The 24,692-nt window shown below is 36.2% G+C and overlaps 2 protein-coding genes across 4 annotated transcripts; both read left to right on the top strand.

The window, feature by feature from the left end:
* Positions 1 to 1,890: 1,890 nt before the first annotated feature.
* On the top strand, positions 1,891 to 8,209 carry LOC137712898 (uncharacterized). Of its 3 annotated transcripts, none has more exons than XM_068452086.1 (7): positions 1,891 to 1,997; positions 2,201 to 2,330; positions 3,599 to 4,483; positions 4,593 to 4,721; positions 6,640 to 6,740; positions 7,069 to 7,137; positions 7,272 to 8,209. In XM_068452086.1, exons 2-7 carry the CDS (start codon positions 2,213 to 2,215, stop codon positions 7,776 to 7,778), a joined length of 1,809 nt encoding a protein of 602 aa, XP_068308187.1. In that variant the 5' UTR covers positions 1,891 to 1,997; positions 2,201 to 2,212; the 3' UTR covers positions 7,779 to 8,209. The 3 variants fall into 3 exon arrangements, with proteins under 3 accessions (XP_068308187.1, XP_068308186.1, XP_068308188.1); XM_068452085.1 differs by having other exon boundaries at positions 4,572 to 4,721; positions 7,272 to 8,203; XM_068452087.1 differs by having other exon boundaries at positions 4,572 to 4,721; positions 7,309 to 7,718.
* An 11,937-nt stretch (positions 8,210 to 20,146) lies between these two features.
* LOC137713379 (F-box protein At2g26850-like) lies at positions 20,147 to 23,489 on the top strand. Its single transcript, XM_068452666.1, has 5 exons — positions 20,147 to 20,889; positions 21,035 to 21,114; positions 21,222 to 21,394; positions 21,487 to 21,561; positions 22,427 to 23,489. Exons 1-5 carry the CDS (start codon positions 20,206 to 20,208, stop codon positions 22,612 to 22,614), a joined length of 1,200 nt encoding a protein of 399 aa, XP_068308767.1. The 5' UTR covers positions 20,147 to 20,205; the 3' UTR covers positions 22,615 to 23,489.
* The last annotated feature ends 1,203 nt before the right edge of the window (positions 23,490 to 24,692 follow it).

The raw sequence follows: 24,692 nt of genomic DNA, 5'->3' as shown, positions 1-24,692 counted from the left end.
TAGTGGCAGAGAAGTAATAAACAAACTTAACAGGGACAAAACAGGAAGCACACTATGCTTATGAACAGTGAATCAATTTTTTTTTTTTTTTTTTTTTTTGTTGGAACAAAGGCAACACTATGCTTGTGTTGTAATGTTTGTGGTGAATAAGTTAGTTTTGAGTTTTTAGTATTTATTAAATTTGAATTTAGACGAGTTTTAATATTTTTTAACTTTTCAATTGCGGCATAATAATTTTGTCATCGTCATAAAAAACTCTTACTCAATTTATGCAAAAATAAACAAAAGAAGACTTTCCTCTACGCAAGTTACCTTAACTCAATAGCAATGTTTTAAAAAGCGAAGGCATAGGCGAGGTGCTTCATGGATAGCCTTGCCTAGGTGAAAGCCTAGAGGCATGAGGAGAAGCCTCATGGGGCCTAAAGTTTTAATATATATTATATATATTTATTTATATTTATAAACTATAATACTTTGTAAAACAAATATAATTATAACTAAATCAAAGATAATATCTTCTTCTTCATTACTAAGTCTAGTTGTACTTGGAAACTATGTCATATAGTCTTAAAGTGTTGTAATTATTTATTTTATTGTAAGTAATTATAGTGAACTTCAAGAGAAATAACGCTGAGTGGCCACAATTATAGGAAGCTTCAAGAGAAATAAAGGCTGAATCTCATAATTATAGGCAATTCAAAAGGAAATAAAGGCAAAGTGGAGCAATAATTAATAAAAAAAAAAATTTAGGCTTAGACTTTGCCAATATGATTTGGAGAGAAATTCTCTCTTTCTTCTTCATTGAAACTAGAACGGCAGAAACAGACTTGGATTTTAAAGAAAAAAAGGCCCAAGTGAACGCCTGGGTGGCCTCAGCCACCTAGGCGCTCCCTGACGCCGCCTTACGTCAACCCCCACAAAATAGAGGCGAAAACCCAGTTGCCGCCCCGCCTCCAAGGCCGTCTAGTTGTGCCTGGAGGCTAGTTTGTTAAAACACTGCACAATAGAAAGAATCATAAAAAAAAATGTACAAGCCCAAGTGGTAAATGGTAAGCAATGAAAAATAAAAAATATACAAATAGTGATAAAAACTTAACCTGTGTTTGAATGAGAAAATGATATAATTTTATTTTCTAGAATTGTGAATTTTTCTTGTTTGGTTAATTTAAAAGAACAATAAAAATTGAATACGGAATATAATGTGTCTATGGCGTGATTAATATATAAATGAGAGATAGTAGTTAGAAAATGAGCTAGTAGTGGTGGTGGCGACGACAATAGTGATGGTGAGTGGTGGCGGTAGGTGATGGCAACGTCAGTGGCTAGGGCCACAATGGTATGTGGTGGTGGCGGCTGCCGTGATAGTGATGATGGGTGGTGGTGGTGCTGGTGGCCACTCATGGTTGAGTTTTTGTGTTCTTTATTTTTCAACTCTCACTCATAAAAATTTGAAAATAACATCTATTTACATAATATTTAAAGTTGAGAATTGGATGTCCCAAATTCAAAATTTTTTTACTACGCAGAAATCCTAACCACCGTTGCTACCAACATCACTCTCGTCTCAACCACCATCCCTACCATTGGTACCACCACCATTATTATCAAACACTAATTTAGTTACTTAATATTTTAAGATATTAATACCAGACGCGATTTTAACATTCTCATTCTAAAAGATTATTCTCTGATTAAACTAACAGATACATTCTGAGACCAATGAAAATGTAAAATCCTATTTATCATTTTGGTTTTAGAAAACAGTTCTTCAAAAAGCGCTTTGTAAAACGTAATCGGACAATAAAATGAGAGCCCAAAGAACGCATGAAAACAAATGTTAGCCCGAACGGATATAAAGCCCAAACGGGACATAAAACCCCATTCGCGAAGCCGAAAACCAAGGAACCGTCGTCGATCCAGAATTCGAAACAGAGACAGTTCCGATAACAGAGAGCAGAGCAGGATTGCCGTGACGCGCAAGCACAACAAAAACGTTGGTGAGTCCAATCATCCATCGTTTTTCCATTTGTTTTCATTCCCCTAAATCGAATAAAAAATTTGAAAAATAAACAAAACCCTAGCCCTTTTTCAATTTTTGTCGGGAGAGGAATAGGGTTCGGATTAGGGTTAGGGTTAATGTTAGGGTTAGGGTTTGGGGTGCCTATAAATTGCTTTACTTAACTGATGTTGGTGCTGTCAGGTGGTATTCATCATGGATTCAAACTTAGATATTGGTGATGCAAATACAGCATTTCGCAAGCCTTCAACTGATACAGCCAACCGGAAGTATCGCCGCCGTTCTCCGCTTAGCGGCTCATCTCCCTCTAATGGTTAGTTTTCCAATTTTTGGTTCATTTTCACAAAGTTCAGCAGTCACAGGCGTTCTTATCTTTTAAGAAGGTTCAGTAGATTGACAATTTGACTTACAATTCATGTCACAAGCATAGGGGTCATTTTATATCATTTGATTTTTTGGTATTTGTTTTCCCTGTTTATTAGAGATATTGGGGAAGGTATATGGAAATTACTTGGGGGAATTGAGTAATAAAAATCAAGGAGGGAGCGTGGTGGGAGGAGGAGGAGGAGGGAGAAATGAAGGAGAATATTCGAAAATAAAAACTAGAAAAGGAAACCTACATGCATATTTGATAACCATTTCATTTTTAGTTTTGAGTTTTCACTTCTAGTGATTGATATATGGGGAATATGAGGGATGAAAACAAAATCTTGAACATGAAAACAATATAAAATAGTTTTGGTTGGTTTTTAGTTTTCATTTTGGGTACCTTTTGAAGGAGGAGCCAAGTTAAAAGTTCAATAAATCAGTTTTTTATGTAATAAATGCAGTTTTACATGTAGTCTGCAAGTTTATTGTCTTTGAGTCTCTTCATGTTGGAACTTTTCAGATTCATGTACCATTTAGCCTAAGAAGGGCTACTTTGTAAGCTTTTAAATTAAGCTTTCGTGAAATGAAATTCTGGATTTTCTGCTTGTGCATGAGGCACAGAAACCTTGGAGTGAATCCAAGGCACCTTCAACGTGAGGCTGAAAGCCGGTGTGATGCTGGAATTTTTCTAAATGCTCTATTGTTGTGATTCCAATACACCTTTGGTGTGATGCCAAATATTGGATTGAGTTTGGATATCTGCTTACATTTCTTTCTATTCCTACCATCCTACATCACCTTTCCTTGTACATTTCTTCTACATCCCTCCCACCATCATCAGTCCTCCACTCCTCTACATCCCTCATATGTCTCATGTATTTGCCCTACATGAATGAAAACTAAACATGAACGCAAAATGAAAACTGAAAAACAGACAAACCAAATAGTTATTAATTGGGTTAGTAATCTGGGATGTTTTATGTAGTGGGGGCGTATCAATTGATTTATTTATTTCTTGTTCTTATGTTTGATGAAGTTTGTGCACAGTGAGGTATTCTGGTGTATCAGAGGTGGAATGATTTTAAGTTGTGTGTTTTTTCTTTTTTGTGGTCAAAATCATGGCAAGAGATCTGTATGTGATGTCTTGTTAACCAAATTTCCATTATACTTGCTGGCCTTTTGCAAAGTTTTATATTTTATTTTATTTTTCAGGGAGTCCTGTACATGAGCATAGTTCTAGCCCAAAAATTTCACGGGAAGATCCTGTAAAAGTTTCTGAATATCGAACAAGAAGGAATGAAGATGAAAGGGAATTTGAGAGGGATTCAAACAGGAGCTGTTATGGAAAAAGCAGTGATTCCTACAGGAATTCTGATACACAATCATCCAAAACTTCACATGGTTACCATAGGCATGATGACTACATCAAACATGACAAACATGGTGACGAAGAAGAAAGAAATTATCAGAAGATAACTCCTCGTCTTCATAGGGAGACAAGGGGCAGTGCTCATTCTGATCATACTAGGTCACAAGACTATTCGCGTCCTTCGGACAAATCTTCTTATGATAAATATGATGGTTCAGTATATAGGACCAAGGATAAAGATAGAGAATCTTCGTTTCCTCATCAGAAATATAAAGATAAGGACTCATCATCTGTGAAAGTTGGATATGGCAGGAGACATGGATATTTTGAAGAGATGGACAGGGAACGGGGTAGGCATACATTGGACAGAAAAGCTCCGGATGAAAACAGGGAATGCCGTAGGAGTTCTGGAGATTATAGAAGTGAACGGATTTTCACCTATGAAGAGTCCAAGGGGCAAAGAAGTGACTCAATTTCCAGGAGAGATGAAGGTAAACATCGTGTGAAAGAAGGTTACAAGAGTGAATTAAGGGAAATGGATGATGAAAACCTTTCCAGAGAGCAAAGGAAGAGATATGATGATAGGGATAATAAATTGAGGAGCCGAAATACTAGAGAACCATCAGAGCGGTCTGCAGATGATATTTCAAGGAGTGAAAATCAAGAATCTACTGCAAAAAGACCAAAGTTATTCAGCTCCGAGAAGAACACTGATGGCCAAAAAGATGGTAATGGTTTATTTAATGTTTCTATGTTTAATTTTATTCCTTAAAATGTTTTTAAGTATATTCTCTAATAAATTTACTTTTTGATTAGTTTCAAAGTTCACAACTACAGCTGATGGAAAGGGGACATCAAATTCTAAACCAAGTCAAGAAGGTATTGGGAAAACCATGTCCAGTGATGCAGAAGCTGCTAATGATATAAATGTCGCCAAATCTGCTGCAATGAAAGCTGCTCAAGTAGGTATGTACCTTGCTTAAATATTGCATCCACAGGATAACTTTTGGCATGAAACTGTATATTGGCGGTATGATTGGAATGAGGATCCTCCAATCACGTCCGTTCATCGTACATCGTGTGGTCATTTTTCGTCAGGTACTGTTTATATTCAATCTTAAATAAAAAAATTTACAATGATTTTTGACCACACGATGTACGATGAACGGACGTGATTGGAGGATCCCCAGGATCCTCACAAAGAGGATCCAGAGAGGATCTTCATTCGTATGATTGTTCTATTCTATATACTGATACCAAAATATATTATATTCACACACCCACACAGAGCATAGGGGTTTTAGTATGTTCTTAAAGGAGCTAGCATAAGTGGTTAATCTTAGGGTGTTAGATCTCTTTTAAAATAGAATTAAGCACTTAAAAGTGAAACTGTTTAATCTTGTAGACTGTGTACTTATTTCATTATCTTTTTTAAACTCCTTACAAGCACTGATAATATATACACGACTCGTTTGGCTATGTTGGACTGAACTGACTAATTCATTCAGATAGACTAATTAGCGATTGGATAGTTTTGACTATATTGTCCGGCATTTGATGCACCGGACTAAAGACATTATTATATACTGTGTTTGGTGCTGGATCATATAAGAGGTCTTCAGACTGTAATTTTAGAGAAATTATAGCATCTTATTTGTTTATCAATCATTTGCATAATAAAAGGGGAAAAAATCTCTATTTAAGTCGTCAATTCCAAATTTTATTACATATAATAATCAACATCCCAACATGATGTATTCTACTGTATTTGGGAATAATAGCAGAGACTATTAAATTGAGTTTTTTTTGTGTGGCTATTTTGATACTCATGGTATTACACTTGTGGTCTAGGTGCTTAAGTTGCCTCTGTCCACATGTTACAATATAACGGCAATAGGTGCTTAAGTTTCCTTTGTCCACATGTTACAATATAACGGCAACAATTTAGTACATAAGTGTACTAATTCGGCGTGCAAAACGTGGCCATAGAGTGTTAATGAGGGCTTAAGTTGAGGTCTTGAATTTCAGAAAGTAGATTGGATAGGAACTGTTGAGATGCATTCTCATCCATTTTTACCCACCACATATTGCTTTGACAATTGGGATGCAATTCCTCTAAATAACAGCAACCCCACCTTCATTAAAAGAAATTCAAATAATCATTACGTTCCCTTTAGGATGGATATGGATGTCGATTGTGTGGCTAAGAGTATTCAAAAGTCAAGCTTGTTAATAAGCCAGTGGATACAGACTTGAAGTATTCGATGCAATTACTCTAAATAACAGCAATCCCACCTTCATTAAATGAAATTCAAATAATCATTACGTTCCCTTTTGGATGGATATGATATGCATGTCGATTGTGTGGCTAATAGTATTCAAAAGTCAATCTTGTTAATAAGTCAGTGGATCAGACTTGAAGTATTTAAGTATCAGAGTATCGGATCTTGGTTCAGTAATGTGCATTGAAACTGAACCGATATGTAGGATACAGACTTGTCTTATACTCGTTGATAATTATTTCTCTCAAGTCAGCTGTTTGATATTATCCAGTCATGAAACAAAACACGTGAGGGTAACCTGAATTTTGTGTGCACCTATCCTACTCATAGTGAAATGGAAACTCATATTGTTCACGTGCTTGCAAATCTGGTAAAATTTGTAATGTGGAATGGGTTTGTAGATATTTGATGTAGCGTCTAGCTAGAAATCTAAGCTGGTCCATCTTGATTGATTAGAAATCTTCTCGTGTATCATACTTCTGTATTGACTTGACTTTCTGAATAGTCGGAAATCTGGATACTAATTGTTAAAAGTAATATATATTCTACAACTTCAACCTCTCTGGCTAATTGATTAAAAATCTGTTTGCTACATTCTACAGTTAATAGGAACCTTGTCGGTGTTGGTCCTGCGGGATGCATGACTGCTGACCAGAAGAAAAAGCTGTTGTGGGGAAACAAAAAGAACACGACTGCAGAAGAGGTACCTCCTATGGTCTATTATTTTCAGTGTCCCCGAATAGCATTTCCAAAGTTTAAGTTCTAGCATTCAAGCTTATTTGTATCAATAACCATTTCAATGTATTTTTCATGTGAAACGTATCCATACGAAGGTAGGTTAGTGCAATAATAGGGTAATTAATGAAGCATCAACAACAGGAAAAGTATTTGAAGTCATCGTTGAGAAAAACTGCCATTGACATTAAAAGTTTCTTACAAGTGTAGACCTTTAACGGATTTTGGTTTATATAGCTGTTGGATTTAGCTTCTCTTTGTGTAATATGTTAGTTGCCCTTTTTACATTTTTACAGGCTGGTCACCGCTGGGATACAGCATTGTTTTCTGACCGGGAAAGACAAGAAAAGTTCAACAAACTCATGGTAAATCTCTTTTTACTTTTATTCTTTTTCTTTTTGTGTCAATAAATTAATATTATTGAACCCTTTCTTTTCTTGTTCCTGATTGAGTGGCTTACACACTATTAGAGTTTATTTGCCTACTAACACAATTTTAGAGTCTGAGGTTGCCTTGGTGCCTATGGCCAATTGTAGGGTGTGAAGGGCGAGGTAAAGGTGGAAAACAAACCCGAAACCGAAGATCAGAAGCAGAAGGAACTCCAACTGGATTTGGAGAAGCAGTACACTGCTGGATTGCGAAGGAGAGATGGCCGTACCGTTGGATTAGGTCTCTAAGCGTCCTCACATTTTTAACTACTACGAAGACATCGGGATATTGTGTTGTACTCTTGTACAAGAGTCATGCTGCTTATGATTCTATACTGGCGCATGTGAGAGGTAATGTACTTTTCGTACTCGGAGTTTTAAAGCTTGGCCGGGAAATGGTCACACGTGGCAATTTAACAGTGTGTAAAGTTAGAAAATTCGATTGCTATATGCTTGGTATGAACGTAAGCTTCTTTTCCCTACCGTCTTCCCACCTTATGAATTTATATTGTGCTTTACTCGTTTTCCAGCAATCTATATTAGTACGCGCGGCCGCAAGTTCGACCCTTAGTCCATAAAACTTATCTTGCTACGGTCAGTTGCACGTATGCACGAGTAAATTAAAACCTAGGTGCACGTGTGCTAGTAGCAGACCCATATGCATCAACGGTCAGCAATTGCACACGGGACCTTATAGCGCCCAAAATTACTACTTTGGCAGCAAGTTTCCCAGACACTAGTCAAATGGAGATTTGTACCTAGGACTTGGACCCTTACGGCTCACATCTTTCAATGTTCTCGAGCAAAAGCTCTTGGGCATAAGACCTCATTTTTGCACACGGGATACGATTAATAATACTGGATCGGTTGTTTGGCGCACTTTAATTAGGTCTAACATGTCTTATACGCTTCATGCATGCCAACTAATACTCTCCAAAAGCTTGGTACAACTTGGGGTGGAATGTTTTGCTAAACTACCATAGCAATCGAATTACCAATTGTATCATATTAAAGTTGTGTCAAAAAATTGTACCGTACCATATATTTTCGATACGGTAATAGTATTCAAAACCATTACCAGTGGTATACCATACTGTACCAATATTATTAATGTGGTATTATTTATTTGAGTTAATAAAATTTTACATATTGATTTCTAAATTTGTCTTTTTAATTAGTTGAGAGAATTTTTTTTTATCCGGCTATTTTTTTTATTCATGTATTTTAGGAGTTGTGGATTCTTTTTTAGGAGATAATTTTGTTTTTTTCGCTCAACATATTTATCCAATTATATCTTTTAATTTTTGTTATCGTTCAAAATATTTTTTTTTATCCTAAAATTGAAAAAATAATTGAAATGATGGACGCTTAGATTTTTTTGTTTGTTTATTATTTAGTATATACTTTTTGTTAGATAATTATTTTGTATACATTTGAATTTGTACATATTGTTGATTAGTGATAATGGTACGTTTATTTTTGGTTATCATATATTGGTTTTGTATTGATTGGTACGTTTATTTTTAATTTTTGGGTGTACATATCATTGATTGGTACGTTTAGCTTCAGCTTTTGGTACATTTAGTTTTAGCTTCCGGTACATTTAGTTTTGTTCACATTGATTGATAGGTTTTTTTCACGATTTTGTTACGATTGTTTTTGTATATATTATGGATTGTACCATTTAATTAGTATCATATGGGTACGATTAATATTACATATTGTTGATCAGTACATTACTTTTGTTCTTCAACGTTGTTTACTAGTACGTTTATTTCCGGTTTTAGTAGGTTTGTTTTCATACATATATTTTTTATTGGTACGTTTATATTATTCTCAATGTTATTTTCTTATATGAATTACTACAAAAATTTATATATGGATTACTACAAATATCTTAAATGGTATTTTATTTCTTCATTGAAAGGGGGAAAAAAAAATCAAACAACAAGGTATTTTATTCCTTAATAAATTGTATATAATCATTTTTTTTTTGTATAATTATCTTTAGAGGGAATCAAAGGAGCTAGATTGTAGGAAATTTGTTTCAATATCTTTGCATTTTTTTTTCCTAACGTGAAGAATTTAGGCAGTGGTAATTTGTAATTTTGGTACAAATAAAGGATAGTTATGATAGATATTAAATCTCTAAAACCAACAAATGTTTAGTCTATAGAGTTGAAAACTAAGGCACTTATATCAAAACACCCATATTTATTTATTCATTTATATATATAATTACGTATTTGTACTATTATTATTATATTATGCACTATATTTTTTTCCTAGTCATTTATCCAAAACCATCCTCTCACCCTCTAACCCTTGCTTTCCTGATAATAAAACCTAAGCTTCTTGCCATCGCGACGTCAACTTTTCTCTCATTTTGCCGTCGACTTCATCTTCATTTCTCTCGTTTTGGCAACTCTCTTTCTTTCTTTGTAGTCCATCTCATCTTTTCCTTCATCAGATTGGGTTGTCTTTCTCCCCGGCTTTGTCTATCAAGTTAATTTTTTGTACAAGTTTAAAGAATGTAGAGATGGAGTCTAGTAATCTTTGTACTCCTATTTTTTTTTTTTTAGGGATGTTGGGTTCTTTCAACAATTCTTCCATCTATTTACTCCTTTTTTCTTAAATGAATCTCTATAAATTCTATGTAATTAAATAAAAAAGTTTTAGAAACCTGAGAGAGTGGCCAAAAACACGTTTGGGCCTTGAATTGGGTTGGAAAAAAAAAGGGGGAAACTTGATATAAGTCCAATTTGTTATATTTAATTATTTAATTATCAATAGTTATCTGTTCAATGATAAAATTTATTATAAAAATCAAACTTCTTCCCAATTATCTCTTTGCTTGTTTCTTTTTATTTATCTTTTTGTTATTTCTTGTTCTTCCTCCTGATTTAAACCCCATTTATAGATTTTATTTTTAATTTTTATAATCAACCTATATCACAGGTTAATTATACTTATCTACCTATATGACATATTCTTTTTTTTATAATCAACCTGTCAAAGATTAATGTGTCTTTCTTGTAGGTATGTTATGTTTTTTTTCTACCTTTTAATTAGTTTTCATATATCACGTATAGGTATTATATACATTCATATATTTGTTATTTGAGTTAGGGTAGAATGTTTTACGGATAAATTTATGTTAGTATATTAGTTTTTTTGTTATAAGATATTAAATATATATTTTTGGAGTTGGAAAATGCATAATATTGGAAGATTTTAATTGATTTTTAATATTTTTAGAAAATATAAAATGAGTATAAAAGAAATAAAAACATATAATTAGAGACTCACTCCTAAAAACACTATACGTTTTTGGACCTGGATCTAAAAGCCCAAAAAAATAAAAATAAAAATTTGGCCCAAAGTAGTTGCCAAAAACAAAGTGGTAATTACCATTGTTATACTATGCCAGCAGTACTATTTGGCATGCCAATATTTGATATACCAAAAGTTTTGTAATGATAATAAATTTTTCCATAACAAAAGTTTGATATGGTAATTGATACAAAGATTTTGATACAGTAATCGTACCAATACCACCTGTGGGTACAACAAATACAGTTTCACGCTCGTTGTTTCTCCGTTCTGTCTCACAAATATGCTTGTGCGTGACATGGTTTGCGAACTCATGTTCAAGGGACATGATTTTGTACCAGAGGCAAGGAAAAGTACAAGTTCTTGAGGTCGCTTGGTGTGGTGTGGTGATGCGAGATTTATACGCACACAAATTAAACCCTCTTGTGACAATTGTAGTATAGATATAAGTAGGGATCGTTCTGGACCGGGGATTAGGAGGGATTGTTAATCACTTGGATTTGACTCAAAAACGTAAAAACACAATATAAAACACTATACTAGACTCAAAGAATGCAAAACTAAACTTTAAAACACTAAGACAAACCAAAAGACTCAAAACAAGTTCAAAAGACTCAAAACTGCCTAAAAACACTAACTAGGCAGTTTCTGACCTTAAACCCAATTTTGGACGAATTTAAGATTATGGCTTGATTCAAAACACTTTAAAACATAAACTAAACAGATTCTAAGCACTAAAGAACAAGAAAGTAAAGGGGGGTTTTGATTTGATGAAAATTGAAATAACGAAACAAGTTAATAAACTAGACAGAATGTAAATATGAATTTGTGATAGAATGAATGGAATGAAGGCTAGCTAAGGGGTTCATCTCCATACATGTTATACTTGCATATAAAACGATTTTCGGTTGTGCTTTCGATGAGTTATGAAACTCAACACCCCGGGTTAATTAGGTCCGCTTAAATTAACCGTCAAGTTTTCCTTAAGTTAATGAATTGGATGATTGCATGCGACAACCCAAAGCATTCCCCACAAGTTCCCTACATGAATTGCATAATAGAGATACAAGCAAGAATCATTAAGCATCATGAAAACTATAAGTGTTGACGAGGCATTCGTTACTATGATTGCATGAAACTTATGCCAAGAATTCATTTAACGCGATTGTTTATAAGCAACCTCCACTACTTGTGAATATAAGTTCATAACTATTAGGTGAAACTCACTTATATTCTAGCGTCATATTCAAGCATGAAAATTAAGCGTGCACTCTCAATAAACATACATAAATAAGTTATCAATCAAACAGTTAAACAAATTGAATTCACAACTTATGAAATTCCAACCAAAGGTAATCAATTCATATTGCAAGCATGAACATGTATTTCGAATCCCACCCTAGCCAAGGGGGGTTTAGTTCCTCAGACGTACAAGACAAAGAGAATTGAAATTAAACATTGAAATCAAAGAAACACCTAAACATTGCAACAACTCAAACTTGAATTGTATGAACGTTTAGGCCCTCTTCTCTTCCTCTTCGTTGCGGCACAAGGTCTAAGGAAATGTTTAGGGCTTTAGGTGTATGTGGAATGGAGTGGGGAATGGTTGGAGTGGCTGCAATGGAGGAGAAGAAATGCAGAAAATGGAAGGGGATGCACGGCAAAGAATGGTGTTTGTGTTGTGTGTTGTGTTGTGGTGAATGGAATGGTTTGTATGAATGCATTGCATGGTTTTATAGGGAGAGAATGGAGGGGAGAACATGTGAATGGCAGCTAGGAATGATTAAAGAAGGGAATGCATGTGGAATGACAACTAGGTTGGCTGGTGGAAAGCTGAAAATGCAAATGGGAATGCTGGAAATGCAAGGGATGCACGGCAATGGGGGGTTTGGTGTGCATGTGGCTGATTTGTTTGTTGGAAAAGCATGTGGCTACAAGCTAGGGTGAATGATTAAGAATGCATGTGGATTAAAGAGGGAATATGGAAGTGAATGTGCAGAAAATGATAGGATGAATGCATGTGGTTGCAATGATGAAGTGTGATGGCTGAAATTTCAAGTGAGTGTGCATGGCAATGATGGTTTCTTTGGTGATGAATGTGGCTGCAAGGTGTAGATGATTATGAGTATAATAAGTGATAAGTGTATGGTTTATGATAAGTGATAAGTGTATGGTTATGATAAGTGATAAGTGTATGATATTGATAAGTGTATGATATGTGGTTATTATGGTTTGGTCTTCAATTTCGTCCATCTACTTGGCTTTAAGCATATGCAATCCATTTAATGCCCCAAACTACTCCAAAATGCACCAAAATGCACTTTCTTGCTCCTTTAGCCCTTTGAACCTACAAACACACGAAAATAGCTTAAAGTACTAAAATTACTAAGTACTAGTAACATAAATGCAAGAAAACAAGCAAACTAAGGCGCATAAATATGCTCCTATCATGTGGTGGGTAACCAGCTATTGCCTAAACGTAGGTAAGTTGGAAACAAGGGATGGGGAGTTTTTTTTTTTCCGGCCTTTTAGCCAAAATGGTTTATGAGATTTGCATAACTCATCACTTTGGCCCCTGAGATTTGAAACCAATAGAAGTGGTCCTTGAGTTTGTCCATCATCAATTATTTTGGTCATTTCTAAAATTATGTTGAATAAGGATCAAATGACAAAAATACCTTCAAGTTAATAAACAATGGGTGACCTACTGAGAAGTTCTCGTGTGAGTTCCCAAAAAACCTCGTGCTAGGTAGAGATGGGAATATACATATAAGGTTTACAGGATCCACTCCCCTAGACAATGTGGGATGTTACAATGAGAGAGTGAGAGAGGTTTATTTTATATTTTATATTTACTTTTTAAATTTTTTAAAATTGGAGATTTTAAAGTCACATGTAAGCGAGGTTTAAACAAAAAACAGTAAAATTTTGTTTTGTGAAATTATGTTACCGCCCTTAATTTTTTTGTTGTTGTGATAGAAGACTGAATTGTAACATCCCACATCGCCCAGGGGAGTGGATCCTGTAAGCCTTATATGTATATTCCCATCTCTATCTAGCACGAGGCCTTTAAGGAGCTCACTGGCTTCGGGTTCCATTGGAACTCCGAAGTTAAGCGAGTAGCGCGAGAGAGCACTCCCATGATAGGTGACCCATTGTGAAGTTCTCATGTGAGTTCCCAGAAACAAAACCGTGAAGGCGTAGTTGGGGCCCAAAGCAGACAATATCGTGCTACGGTGGTAGAGCGGGTCTGGGATGTGGTGGACCCTGGGCTGGGATGTAACAATTTGGTATTAGAGCCTAACCTTGGTCATGGTGTGTCGACGAGGACGTCGGGCCCCTAAGGGGGGTGGATTGTAACATCCCACAGCACCCAAGGGAGTGGATCCTATAAGCTTTATATGTATATTCCCATCTCTATTTAGCACGAGGCCTTTTAGGAGCTCACTGGCTTCGGGTTCCATTGGAACTCCGAAGTTAAGCGAGTAGCGCGTGAGAGCATTCCCATGATGGGTAACCCATTGGGAAGTTCTCGTATGAGTTCCCAAAAACAAAACCGTGAGGGCGTAGTCGGGGCCCAAAGCGAACAATATTGTGCTACGGTGGTGGAGCGGGCCCGGGATGTGACATAATAGTCTTTTCACCCTCTTTTGGTTGACAAAGAGGGTTATGTTAATATGTAGTTTAGATGAATAGAAAGCAAGAATTCAATTTAACTTTGAAAAAAATGAGTTGCATTTGGTTTTTTAGTGTAATCGTTACATCTTAACATGAAATTATTAATGTATTCAACGATATTAGTTGTGGTGGCTGACCATTGGCACAATTAAACCTTACGAGTTTAAAAAATAAGAAAGAACACCTAGATCGTCTTGGTTGCAACTTTCACTTAGACAGAAAATAGATAACTTTCATTTTGCATTCTATTTTTTTCATTAAATTTTAGGAGACTTGTTAGATACTTAGATGAACATTTATTATATGCTTGTTGCCCATGTTTTCAATATGTTCTATGACACATCCCGACCTGGATATCCAAGGTGAACACTCGAATCGAAGTGTGTTGCCATAATGTGAAGTGATTGTAAAAAGTATGAGAATGAGTTGAAGTAAAAGTATGAAGTAAATAAAAGAGAGTAGAGTGCGCACGGAACAGAGTGACGAACCATTAAATAAATGTTTCTTTCAATGCCCATTTGCACGGATCTTTTGGTTTGGGACACCTATTCAATTAAATTCTACCTTAGTACATGAAGGTGATTTCTTCGAATGTTGGGAATGGCTCATAAACCATTATATGAAAGAAGAAGATCCGAAGAGCTATCTGAAATGGGTGGTATTCGGTTTGTGGAGAATTTGGAAGTCTCGGAATTGCTTAGTATTTGAAAAGAAAATTGTGGAGCCAATGGAGTCCATAATGCTACTGAAGAAACAATGTGTAAGTTTGAGGAATTGGAACGAGGGTACCATGTGTAGATGGGGTGTAGCAGTAGGAGATTGCCTAGGTTAGTAATCCTCTTCATAAATGTTGGGTACGCCCATCATTTTGTACAATTAAAGTGAATGTTGATGGAGATTGGTTCAAGGCGTTGGGTCGTGGTGGATATGGATGGGTGGCAAGAGATTATGCGGGTATCTTTCAGGGGGTAGGTGGCGGTGGAAACCTGTGATATGAATTTAGTTTAATGGCGGAGGCGGATACGGAAGAGATATGAGCGACAATGTTGGCTTGTATTGGTAAGGGCTTTGAGGTGGTTCAAATAGAGTTGGACTCCAAATGTCTAGTGGAAACGCTTAAAGGAAAAACTCAACCTGATGTTGTGATTGAAGGCATCCTCTTTGATGTTCAGGTTTGAAACGATAATTGAAGTCAGTAGAATTTATTCTCACTCCTCGTGTTTGCAACAAGGCAACGCATTATGTGGAGCCAATGGAGTCCATAATGCTACTGAAGAAACAATGTGTAAGTTTAAGGAATTGGAACGAGGGTACCATGTGCAGATGGGGTGCAGCGGTAGGAGATTGCCCAGGTTAGTGATCCTCTTCATAAATGTTGGGTACGCCCATCATTTTGTACAATTAAAGTGAATGTTGATGGAGATTGGTTCAAGGCATTGGGCCATGGTGGATATGGATGGGTGGCATGAGATTATGCGGGTATTTTTTAGGGGGTGGGTGGCGGTGGAGACCTGTGATATGAATCTAGTTTAATGGCGGAGGCGGAGACTGAAGAGATATGAGTGACAATGTTAGCTTGTATTGGTAAGGGCTTTGAGGTGGTTCAAATAGAGTTGGACTCCAAATGTCTAGTGGAAACGCTTAAAGGAAAAACTCAACCTGATGTTGTGATTGAAGGCATCCTCTTTGATGTTCAGTGTTTGAAACAATAATTGAAGTCAGTAGAATTTATTCTCACTCTTCGTATTTACAACAAGGCAACGCATCATGTGGAGCCAATGGAGTCCATAATGCTACTGAAGAAACAATGTGTAAGTTTGAGGAATTGGAATGAGGGTACCATGTGTAGATTGGGTGCAGTGGTAGGAGATTGTCCAGGATAGTAATCCTCTTCATAAATGTTGGGTACGCCCATCATTTCGCACAATTAAAGTGAATGTTGATGGAGATTGGTTCAAGGCGTTGGGTAGTGGTGGATATGGATGGGTGGCACGAGATTATGTGGGTATCTTTCAGGGGGTAGGCGGCAGTGGAGACCTATGATATGAATCTAGTTTAATGGCGGAGGCGGAGACGGAAGAGATATGAGCGACAATATTGGCTTGTATTGGTAAGGGCTTTGAGGTGGTTCAAATAGAGTCGAACTCCAAATGTCTAGTGGAAATGCTTAAAGGGAAAACTCAACCTGATGTTGTGATTGAAGGGATCCTCTTTGATGTTCAGTGTTTGAAACAATAATTGAAGTCAGAAGAATTTATTCTCACTCCTCGTGTTTGCAACAAGGCAACACATCATGTGGAGCCAATGGAGTCCATAATGCTACTGAAGAAACAATGTTTAAGTTTGAGGAATTGGAACAAGGGTACCATGTGTAGATGGGGTGCAGCAATAGGAGATTGCCCAGGTTAGTAATCCTCTTCATAAATGTTGGGTACGCCCATCATTTCGTACAATTAAAGTGAATGTTGATGGAGCTTGGTTCAAGGCGTCGGGTCGTGGTGGATATGGATGGGTGACATCAGAGCATCTAAATATCTAAAGCGGAAGTGAACTAATGTAATACATCCAAAAATGTTAGTTACAAGATTACTAAGAGAAGTCCCTACATTGATGAGGGAGTATTATGCCATCACACCTCTACATCAAAAACTTCAAACCCTACTAAATCCAAGAGAGGCGCAAAATAAAAGGTACAAGTGAGCAAAAATATAGATTTAATAAAACCTCTGCTTTTTGTTGTCTTAATCCCTTGTTGTAAAAACGCATTATAATATTCGAAATCATACCACATCGTAAGTATGAAAAACAAACAATAGAGAAAAAAACATTAAACCCAAGAAGACAGAGAAAATCAAGTAATTTCTTAATAAAAAATCATGCTGAAAATCCCACAGGCCGAAGTTACATTCCAAAAGTATCTTATTACAAAACCGTAACAATAATAAAATCATACCCCGACATTAGTGAAAAATTAGAAATCGAGAGGGAGGTGACGATAGGAATAAATCACCAATCATCAAATAAATCATTTACCCCTCTTAGGTTAGGCGACAGGTTACCACCCAGATTAATTTTTAGGTGTTTGAAAATAAAAAATAGCGTCTAAACTTACATATGCGGGCCCTCGCTTAGGTCGCGCTTCTCACTTAAATAGAAAATATATAACTTTTATTTTGCATTTATTTTTTTAATAAATTGTAAGAGATTTGTTGAATATTTGAATGAACACTCATTATATGCTTATTTTCTATGTTTTCAATATGTTCTAATACTTTATAATCTATATATTATTCTATTTTGTAATTTTTTATCTCAATACAACTATGTATTTTGAAGTATAAGTAGATGATTATTTATATGTTATATAACAAATTTGATTAAAATTAAGAAAACTGCCTAGGCCGGCCCTGCCGCTTGACTAGCCCCTAGCGCTTTTTAAAACCTTGGATGCTAAGCTCATGCTCACCGCTTGGTTAGCACCTAGCGAATATTAACGACATATCTTTCACACCATTTATGAAGACTTTTATTTTTTATTTTTTGAACAAACGATATTATCTACACTAAAAGGGGGGTTGAGTTTAGCCTCACAATGAACTAGCAATAATATGGTTCAAATTCATCTTTGACGAGAATTGAACCTAATACCTCTTATTTACAAATGAAGAACTTAAAAACAAATATTTCCGTGGAAGTTAAAATATAGGCGTATCAACGGATATTTCCTTTGCAAACAAATCAGTGGTCAAACAGTAATATGTAGAACATCTAATTGATATGAAATTTCTCCCCCTTATATAAAAAAACACTTCGTGCTAGTATGGAGCTGATTTTTCGGGTCAGCTTTTGCTTTAAAGTTTTGAATTGTTAAGCTGTTTGGTAAAAGACATGGCTCCTGCTTGTTTGAAAGATTACAGTGCGACAAAGTTAATTTTTGATAGACGTAACGTCTAGGTACAATTGAAAATAAAATAATAGAATAATCCTTCTAAGTAGTGGACAAAATAGGAAGCAAATTAGCATAAAAATGACCGTTTAAAGTGAATAAATCAAAAGGGGCTTGTACCTTAGAAAACATATTTTAAGACGTTAGGAATTTGAGCAGATATGATGTATCTTAAGTTACCTAGTAAACATCATAGGGTATCAATATGGCCTTTATCAATACATACAAAATAAATGGAGAAAAAGAGGGGGAAGTGTAGTTGTATTTAGAATAGGATCTTGTTTGGAGTCTCTTTTTTGAGGATTATAGGGATCAGTTTATCAGTTATTTTGCGCTTATAAATCATTTTGAATTTTTTATTTAAAATTAACCATAAACAGTACCTAATAAAATCTGACCTCACGATATACTATGAACAACTAAGATGAATTAATTCCTAGGATCCTCACAAAGAGAATCCGGCAAAAATTCTCTTCCGTTGTAGTCATAGCATGAATATAAAGAAAGGAGAGAGAGGGTGAGAGAGATATTGGAAGCATCAGAGCCAACAAGAAGGACAAGGCATACTGATAATCCCATGCGTTTATATCTATATGGTGAATTATATATTCACAAATAAGAATTTAACAAAGTCATAAAACGTCACGTCCCCTTTCTTTATTTTGGGGGGAAGAGGGAGGATTTCGGCAACATTTATGCTGCGTGCATGGTTATTGTGGTCCGGAGGTGTTGGAGTTGGGCGGGAGTTAGGCAGATAATCTGGTGGTGGTGGGGATTGGGAGCTTCTTATTATTTTGTCTTGTGACCTTCACTTTGACACCCACCAAAAAGTGCCACCAAATTGCTTCCAAATTTTAACCCCAATGCTAAATTTCGAAAACTAATAATATTACAAGCGATATTTTAAACTAATCTACATTAAAGAAGGAGCGATATTTGAACACAATAACTTGAAAGAAAAAGTCCTAATTAACCATCAGGACAGTATATCATTTGGTCGAAAAGTAGTTAATTTGGACATTTTTCTAAGACTTAATAGTCCTTTTATTCCTAATTTTTTTATACATATAACTTCTATCACTCGAGGGAGGTTAGTACAATGCTTGAGTAAGATTTATTTACTTCTTGAAGGGATTTCGAGTGATTTATGCATACCCTTTTTTTAGGGAGTTTTAACGAAAAATCTACGATACTGTTTAGTTTTACGAAAAACCATATTTTTACACTAAAAAGTCAATCCTGGTACTATTCACTTTATCCTTTATTTTGTCCTTATCGTTAAAACTTAAAGTTTCCAAGCTATTTTCATTAATTTTCTTTTTTTTATTTGTTTGCCCTTGCTTATTTGTGGCTTTTAAATAAAATAAAAAAAATAAGAATTCAAAAAGAGAAGTAAACAGAGATGTACAAAAGAAAAAAAGAGTGGTACGATCGCATGTTGATGAATCATCAAATCATTTGGTACAAACTTTGATACGTCTCTTGTTTATTAGTTGCCGGTTTTAGGGGTAAGCTTGGTGTTAATTCACCTAATTCGTATCTAGTAGTACCTACACCTACCATTATCATTGTTAGGCTTTGTGTTAATTCACCTAATTTCAAAGATTATGGCCTCTCTCTCTCTCTCAATAACATGTTATTGTTAACATTGAGAAATTTGCACATGGGATTTTCTGAAGATTGAAGACTCTGGTCCTTGATCGATCTATCTACTTCCACGGACTCTCTGCAACCTCATATTTTTTACACAAGATTTTATAATATTGACACAGGAATTGACGTTAAACTGTGAGGTAACAGAGTCCATGGAAAGTCTCATTTTGAGAAAATCTCCTTAGCATTTCTCCTACTACATTCTCAATATTTAAACTGCCATTGGTTTATCTTTCTTTGTCAAATAAAATGAAAAACAAAGTAAATTAATAGCTTTCATTTTCCCCCTCTCATGTCCTCTCATCTCATACATTATATATTTGCATTCACTCAAGGCTTGCCAAACTCCAATCAATCACTTTAAAATTTGAAGTTTCACTCACTCACGCCATCCAATGCTTTACCTCCTTATTTCTTTTGTCTCTTTCATCCTCCTTTCCAAGTCCTTCACTCACCACAAGCCAATGTTACAGACATGGGAGGATAACATCAGATTAATCTCACTCAAGTTTTGGAGTGGATCTTCAAGTTTTCTCCAGAAAAACTGGATTTCACTCCAACCCATCACCTCCAAATTAAAAAAGATGGTGACTTCTGGTTCAAATGTGGAGGGGCAGAGAGAGGAGAGGGAAACTAGTCTCTCTCTCCTGGATTTGCCCGACTTGGCCTTGGGCTGCATTCTTGAGAAGCTTCCCCCATCTGGGTTGTGCTCCATGGCAGCAGTTTGTTCTTCTCTAAGGGAGAGCTGCAGAAGTGATCACTTGTGGGACAACCATATGAAGCACAAATGGGGTACACTTATTGGGCCTGCTGCTTACAGACAATGGCAACTGCATGTGGCCTCAAGAAATAGAATCAGACATTACTGTCTCAAGACCAAGAAAAAAGGTCTAATGGAGTCCCTTGCGGCTATCATTTTGCCTTCCACATGGACTACTCTGCCACAATCAGTAACTTGTGTGTGTAATTGTAAAGTGAAGGCTAGCAGTCGTAGTTTACCAGTCCATTCGATCATGTCTCTGTATCTCTCTCTCGAAAGTGGCAAGTTCTGGTTCCCGGCTCAGGTCTACAACCGCGAGGTATTGCCGCAAATATTATCAGTAGTATCTATCTCTGCTAATTTATAGTTTGTACAATTTTTTTGTTTGTTTGTTTGTTGTTTTCTTGCTTGACAATTCAATGAACACCTTATATATATCTATATATATGCGTCTTTTCCTGCAGCATGGTAATCTAGGGTTTCTGCTGTCTTGTTATGATGCACAACTGCGCTATGATTCGTGGACAAACACATTTCAAGCACGGTAGAGTAACAGTCTTCTTTATATGCGCGTATTCATATATAAAGTTCAATTCTGGAAAGGCTTATTTCTGAATGGTCCTCTCTTGAATTCAAAAATGTACATTGCAGGTATTCACCTTATGGGCGGAGGGTAGTAGAGGAAAATATACCATGGGATAGATTAAGAGCGGCTCCAGTTGATACTCCTCCTTACAAACTTCATGTTTCTGATTGTTTACATGACTTAAAACCCGGTGATCATATTGAGATCCAGTGGAGAAGAAACAATGAATTTCCTTATGGTGTGTTTCTAAATCCCACCTTCAAATGTCTCTATATTTTCCATTACCTTTGGAAGGAATTTGGCAATAATTTGGATTCTTATGTATTTTAGGTTGGTGGTATGGTGTCATTGGTCACTTAGAGTTGTGCAATGGGAATGTGAATCACTGCCGTTGTCACTACAATGGTGAGAACGACATTTCAGTTTCTGCAATTCTGCTTTCTTTGTTTTTTTCATTACTGGGAGATACATACTTCTTTCTCGCTTTTTTGTTTCTTTTTTCCGTGTTACAAAAGACAGAATTCCTTCCTATGTCAGTCGATAAATATCATGCATGAGATGCCGTACTTGTTGAGAATGAATCTCACATTGATGAGAGAAGGGACCTTGCATGTGTAAGAGATTGGTCTACTCCTCGTATTGCCAATTGGTTTTATGGTGGAACCTCTACTTTCTCTGGTACTAAAGTCTTCATATAGAAATCTATGGAGTTTAGGATATTTCTTCCCCTGAATAGTTGGGCATTCAAGCACTTTCAGCATGGGAATCCATGTCCTGCATTAATTTAGACAGCAGAAAACTCTAAACCTAGACATAAAGATAACTTGATGCTGAAACGTCCTTCTCTGTTTCTTACGTTTGAGGAATGTGTCCCTGCTACGGTGGTTTGTCATGACCAAATCTGATGTCTTATCCATGTTTTGGTGTCGAATATGTTTTATTTCCCTCAACATAATTGTTTGTTCTTAGAGGATAGCGGTTTTCCCATCCCTTGCATTTTGATCATTGTTTTATAAACGAAAGAAGTGACGCTTGACTAAAAATGAAAAGGAAAACCTACGTGTCTTGCTGAATTCATATTTCTCATATGTAAACCATCTGTTTCATGCATTCTTTTGTTTCTTCTAATCACTTGTGACCCTTAGGCTATCCGAAGGAAGCGGAGTTTACATAGTATTTTTTTTCTTCCGGGGCTAGGATTCTACGACCATTTTCTTTACTACCATTACTGTATATAAGTATCTGACAAACAAGTACTCTCTAATTACAGATATAGTAGTGCTGGAGTTCCATCATTACACTCCTGGATCCCGGTGGAGACAAATGACGATAAACAGGAAGGACCATCGAGAAGAAGGCAATGAAGCAGACGGCTTCTATGGAGGAATCCGAAAGCTTTACAACGATGAGGAAATTGCAAGGTGGAAGCGTTTATGGCCGAGCCAAGTTCTGGAATAAACCTTCTACTATTACTCCTATCCATTCTGTAAATAATTAAGCTCCCTTTCCCCCTCTCTTTTTGCTGTTGAGATGTGAATGAAGATCAAAATAATACTCGACGTGTTCTCAAGTAGAAACCTCAACAGAAGTATGTAACTGTTTAGAAAGCTGAAAATTTGAGTTACAAAAGCCCTCACTGCTCTCAACCATATCTAAACCAATTCTTCTATATAGAAGAGTGTGATCAATGTTATCAAAACAACCAACAATGTCTGCTTTGAAAAATCGATCTACTGTCCCCCAACTATCAACATGCTCGAAGAATGTGAAGCCCAAGCGCCCCTTGTTGGGGTATTGTGTGTGTGTGTTTTTTTTTTTTTTTTTTTTTTTTTTTTTGTTTTCTAGGTCCGGCCGATCTCCCCTTTTATGTGAAGCCTAATACCAACCCGGCCTTTGTTGAAATCGGCCCGAGGCCTGCTCGAAACCTAGCCTTTTGTCCTTGCCCCACCCGTGCCTTTTTCCCCATTTCCCTTAGCCATTCCAGAAATTAAGCCCAAAGCTGTCCCTTCAAAACGTGCCGTCCCACACTTCTTCAACTTCACCCACTTGCCAAGGTTACGTTGAAGGTTGTAGCTGGTGGATGAAGGTATGAAAGTGCAGAGAAGGTGCTGCAACTTGAAGCTTGCTGCCGCTGTTTTGGGGCTAGGGCCAGTGGGTAAGGTGGGGGTTTTTCATGTTTCTGACTGAATATTTGCTTAACCTGTTGGGTGGAACAGGTTATTGTCATAGATAGGAGCTGATTAGTCACCATAAAATGTAGAGAAGGATATAAGTAGTCGTATAATATGTAACAAGGACCTTGTGAATGGAGAAAAAGGATGAGAAAGTTGATGTTTAAAGTTGTTTTGTTTGTACTATTGTTGTTGCATAGATTGCCAAAAATCTTGAGTTTTGTGAACAATTTTCTCTTTTTTTTTTTTTTTTTTTATTTTTTTATTTTATTTTATATATTATTTGTAGCAAAGTTTTGTGTTTGGAAAATAGTTTAATAGGTAAGGTTTATTGATTGTAGGTTTTTGGTTGTAAGTTTTTGTTTGGGTACATTGCTTGAATAGTTAAAGCTATTATTAGGACACCACAAATTGATTTTGCTTCACACTATCTTGATCAAGAGTGTGTGAAGCTTTTACATGTTTTAGTGTTGAAGATTTATAGGTGAAGCTTTGTAGTAACTTTTAGGTTGAAGCTTTGGGGTTGAAACTTTGTAGGTGAAGTTTTGTAGGTGAAGCTTTTATATTTGGCACCATGAATTGGTTTTGCTTCACACTATCTCGATCAAGAGTGTGTGAAGCTTTTGACATTTGTGTTACTGGGTTTCCTTTCTTTTTTTTCGGATTTTTTTTAATTTTTTATTTATTTATTTTTAACTAGGGACAAGAAAATGTGAAAGATACATCATATACATATTTTGCTTCCACACTCTTGAGCAACAGAGTGCGAGGCAAGCCACACATTGTAGTAGTTGAAGGTTCGGAGGAACCATATAAATTGAAATTTGCTTCACATAGTCTTGATCAAGAGTGTGTGAAGCTTTCTACAAGTTGTAGTGTTTGCATTGTTACAAAGGGGAAATGTCTGGAGTAGATGCAAGAGGGTTGAAGAGCTTGATCTTTGTATATCATGCACTGAAGCCCTTGTTGGCTTGCAATAAGACTTCGTTGGTGACTATAACCCTTGTTGGGCATAAGTGCTCCCCCAGTTGACTTGTAAGGCTTGAGGGTTTTGATTATTTGTGAATGCTAAGAGTTCACAAGTACAAGTTCTACCACTTATCACCTAGGTGGTGGAAAGAACGGTGAGTTGCTGAGGCAAAAATATTTATTAATAATACTAGTTGTACTCCTCATCGCCTGGTTGGTGATACGAAGGTGAATTCCTTCATCACCTAGTTAGTGATAAGAGTGGCAAGTTGCCAAATGATATTAGAGGACGAGTTGTACCTTTCGTGGTGATATGAAGGTGAGTTCCTTTATCACATGGTTAATGAGAATAAGGGCAAGGTGTCGAGGCACATTGTTGCAATTGTCGAATAAAAT

This window comes from Pyrus communis, chromosome 13 (assembly GCF_963583255.1).
Source record: "Pyrus communis chromosome 13, drPyrComm1.1, whole genome shotgun sequence".
Lineage (NCBI taxonomy): Eukaryota > Viridiplantae > Streptophyta > Magnoliopsida > Rosales > Rosaceae > Pyrus > Pyrus communis.
This window is presented reverse-complemented; position numbering and strand designations above follow the sequence as displayed.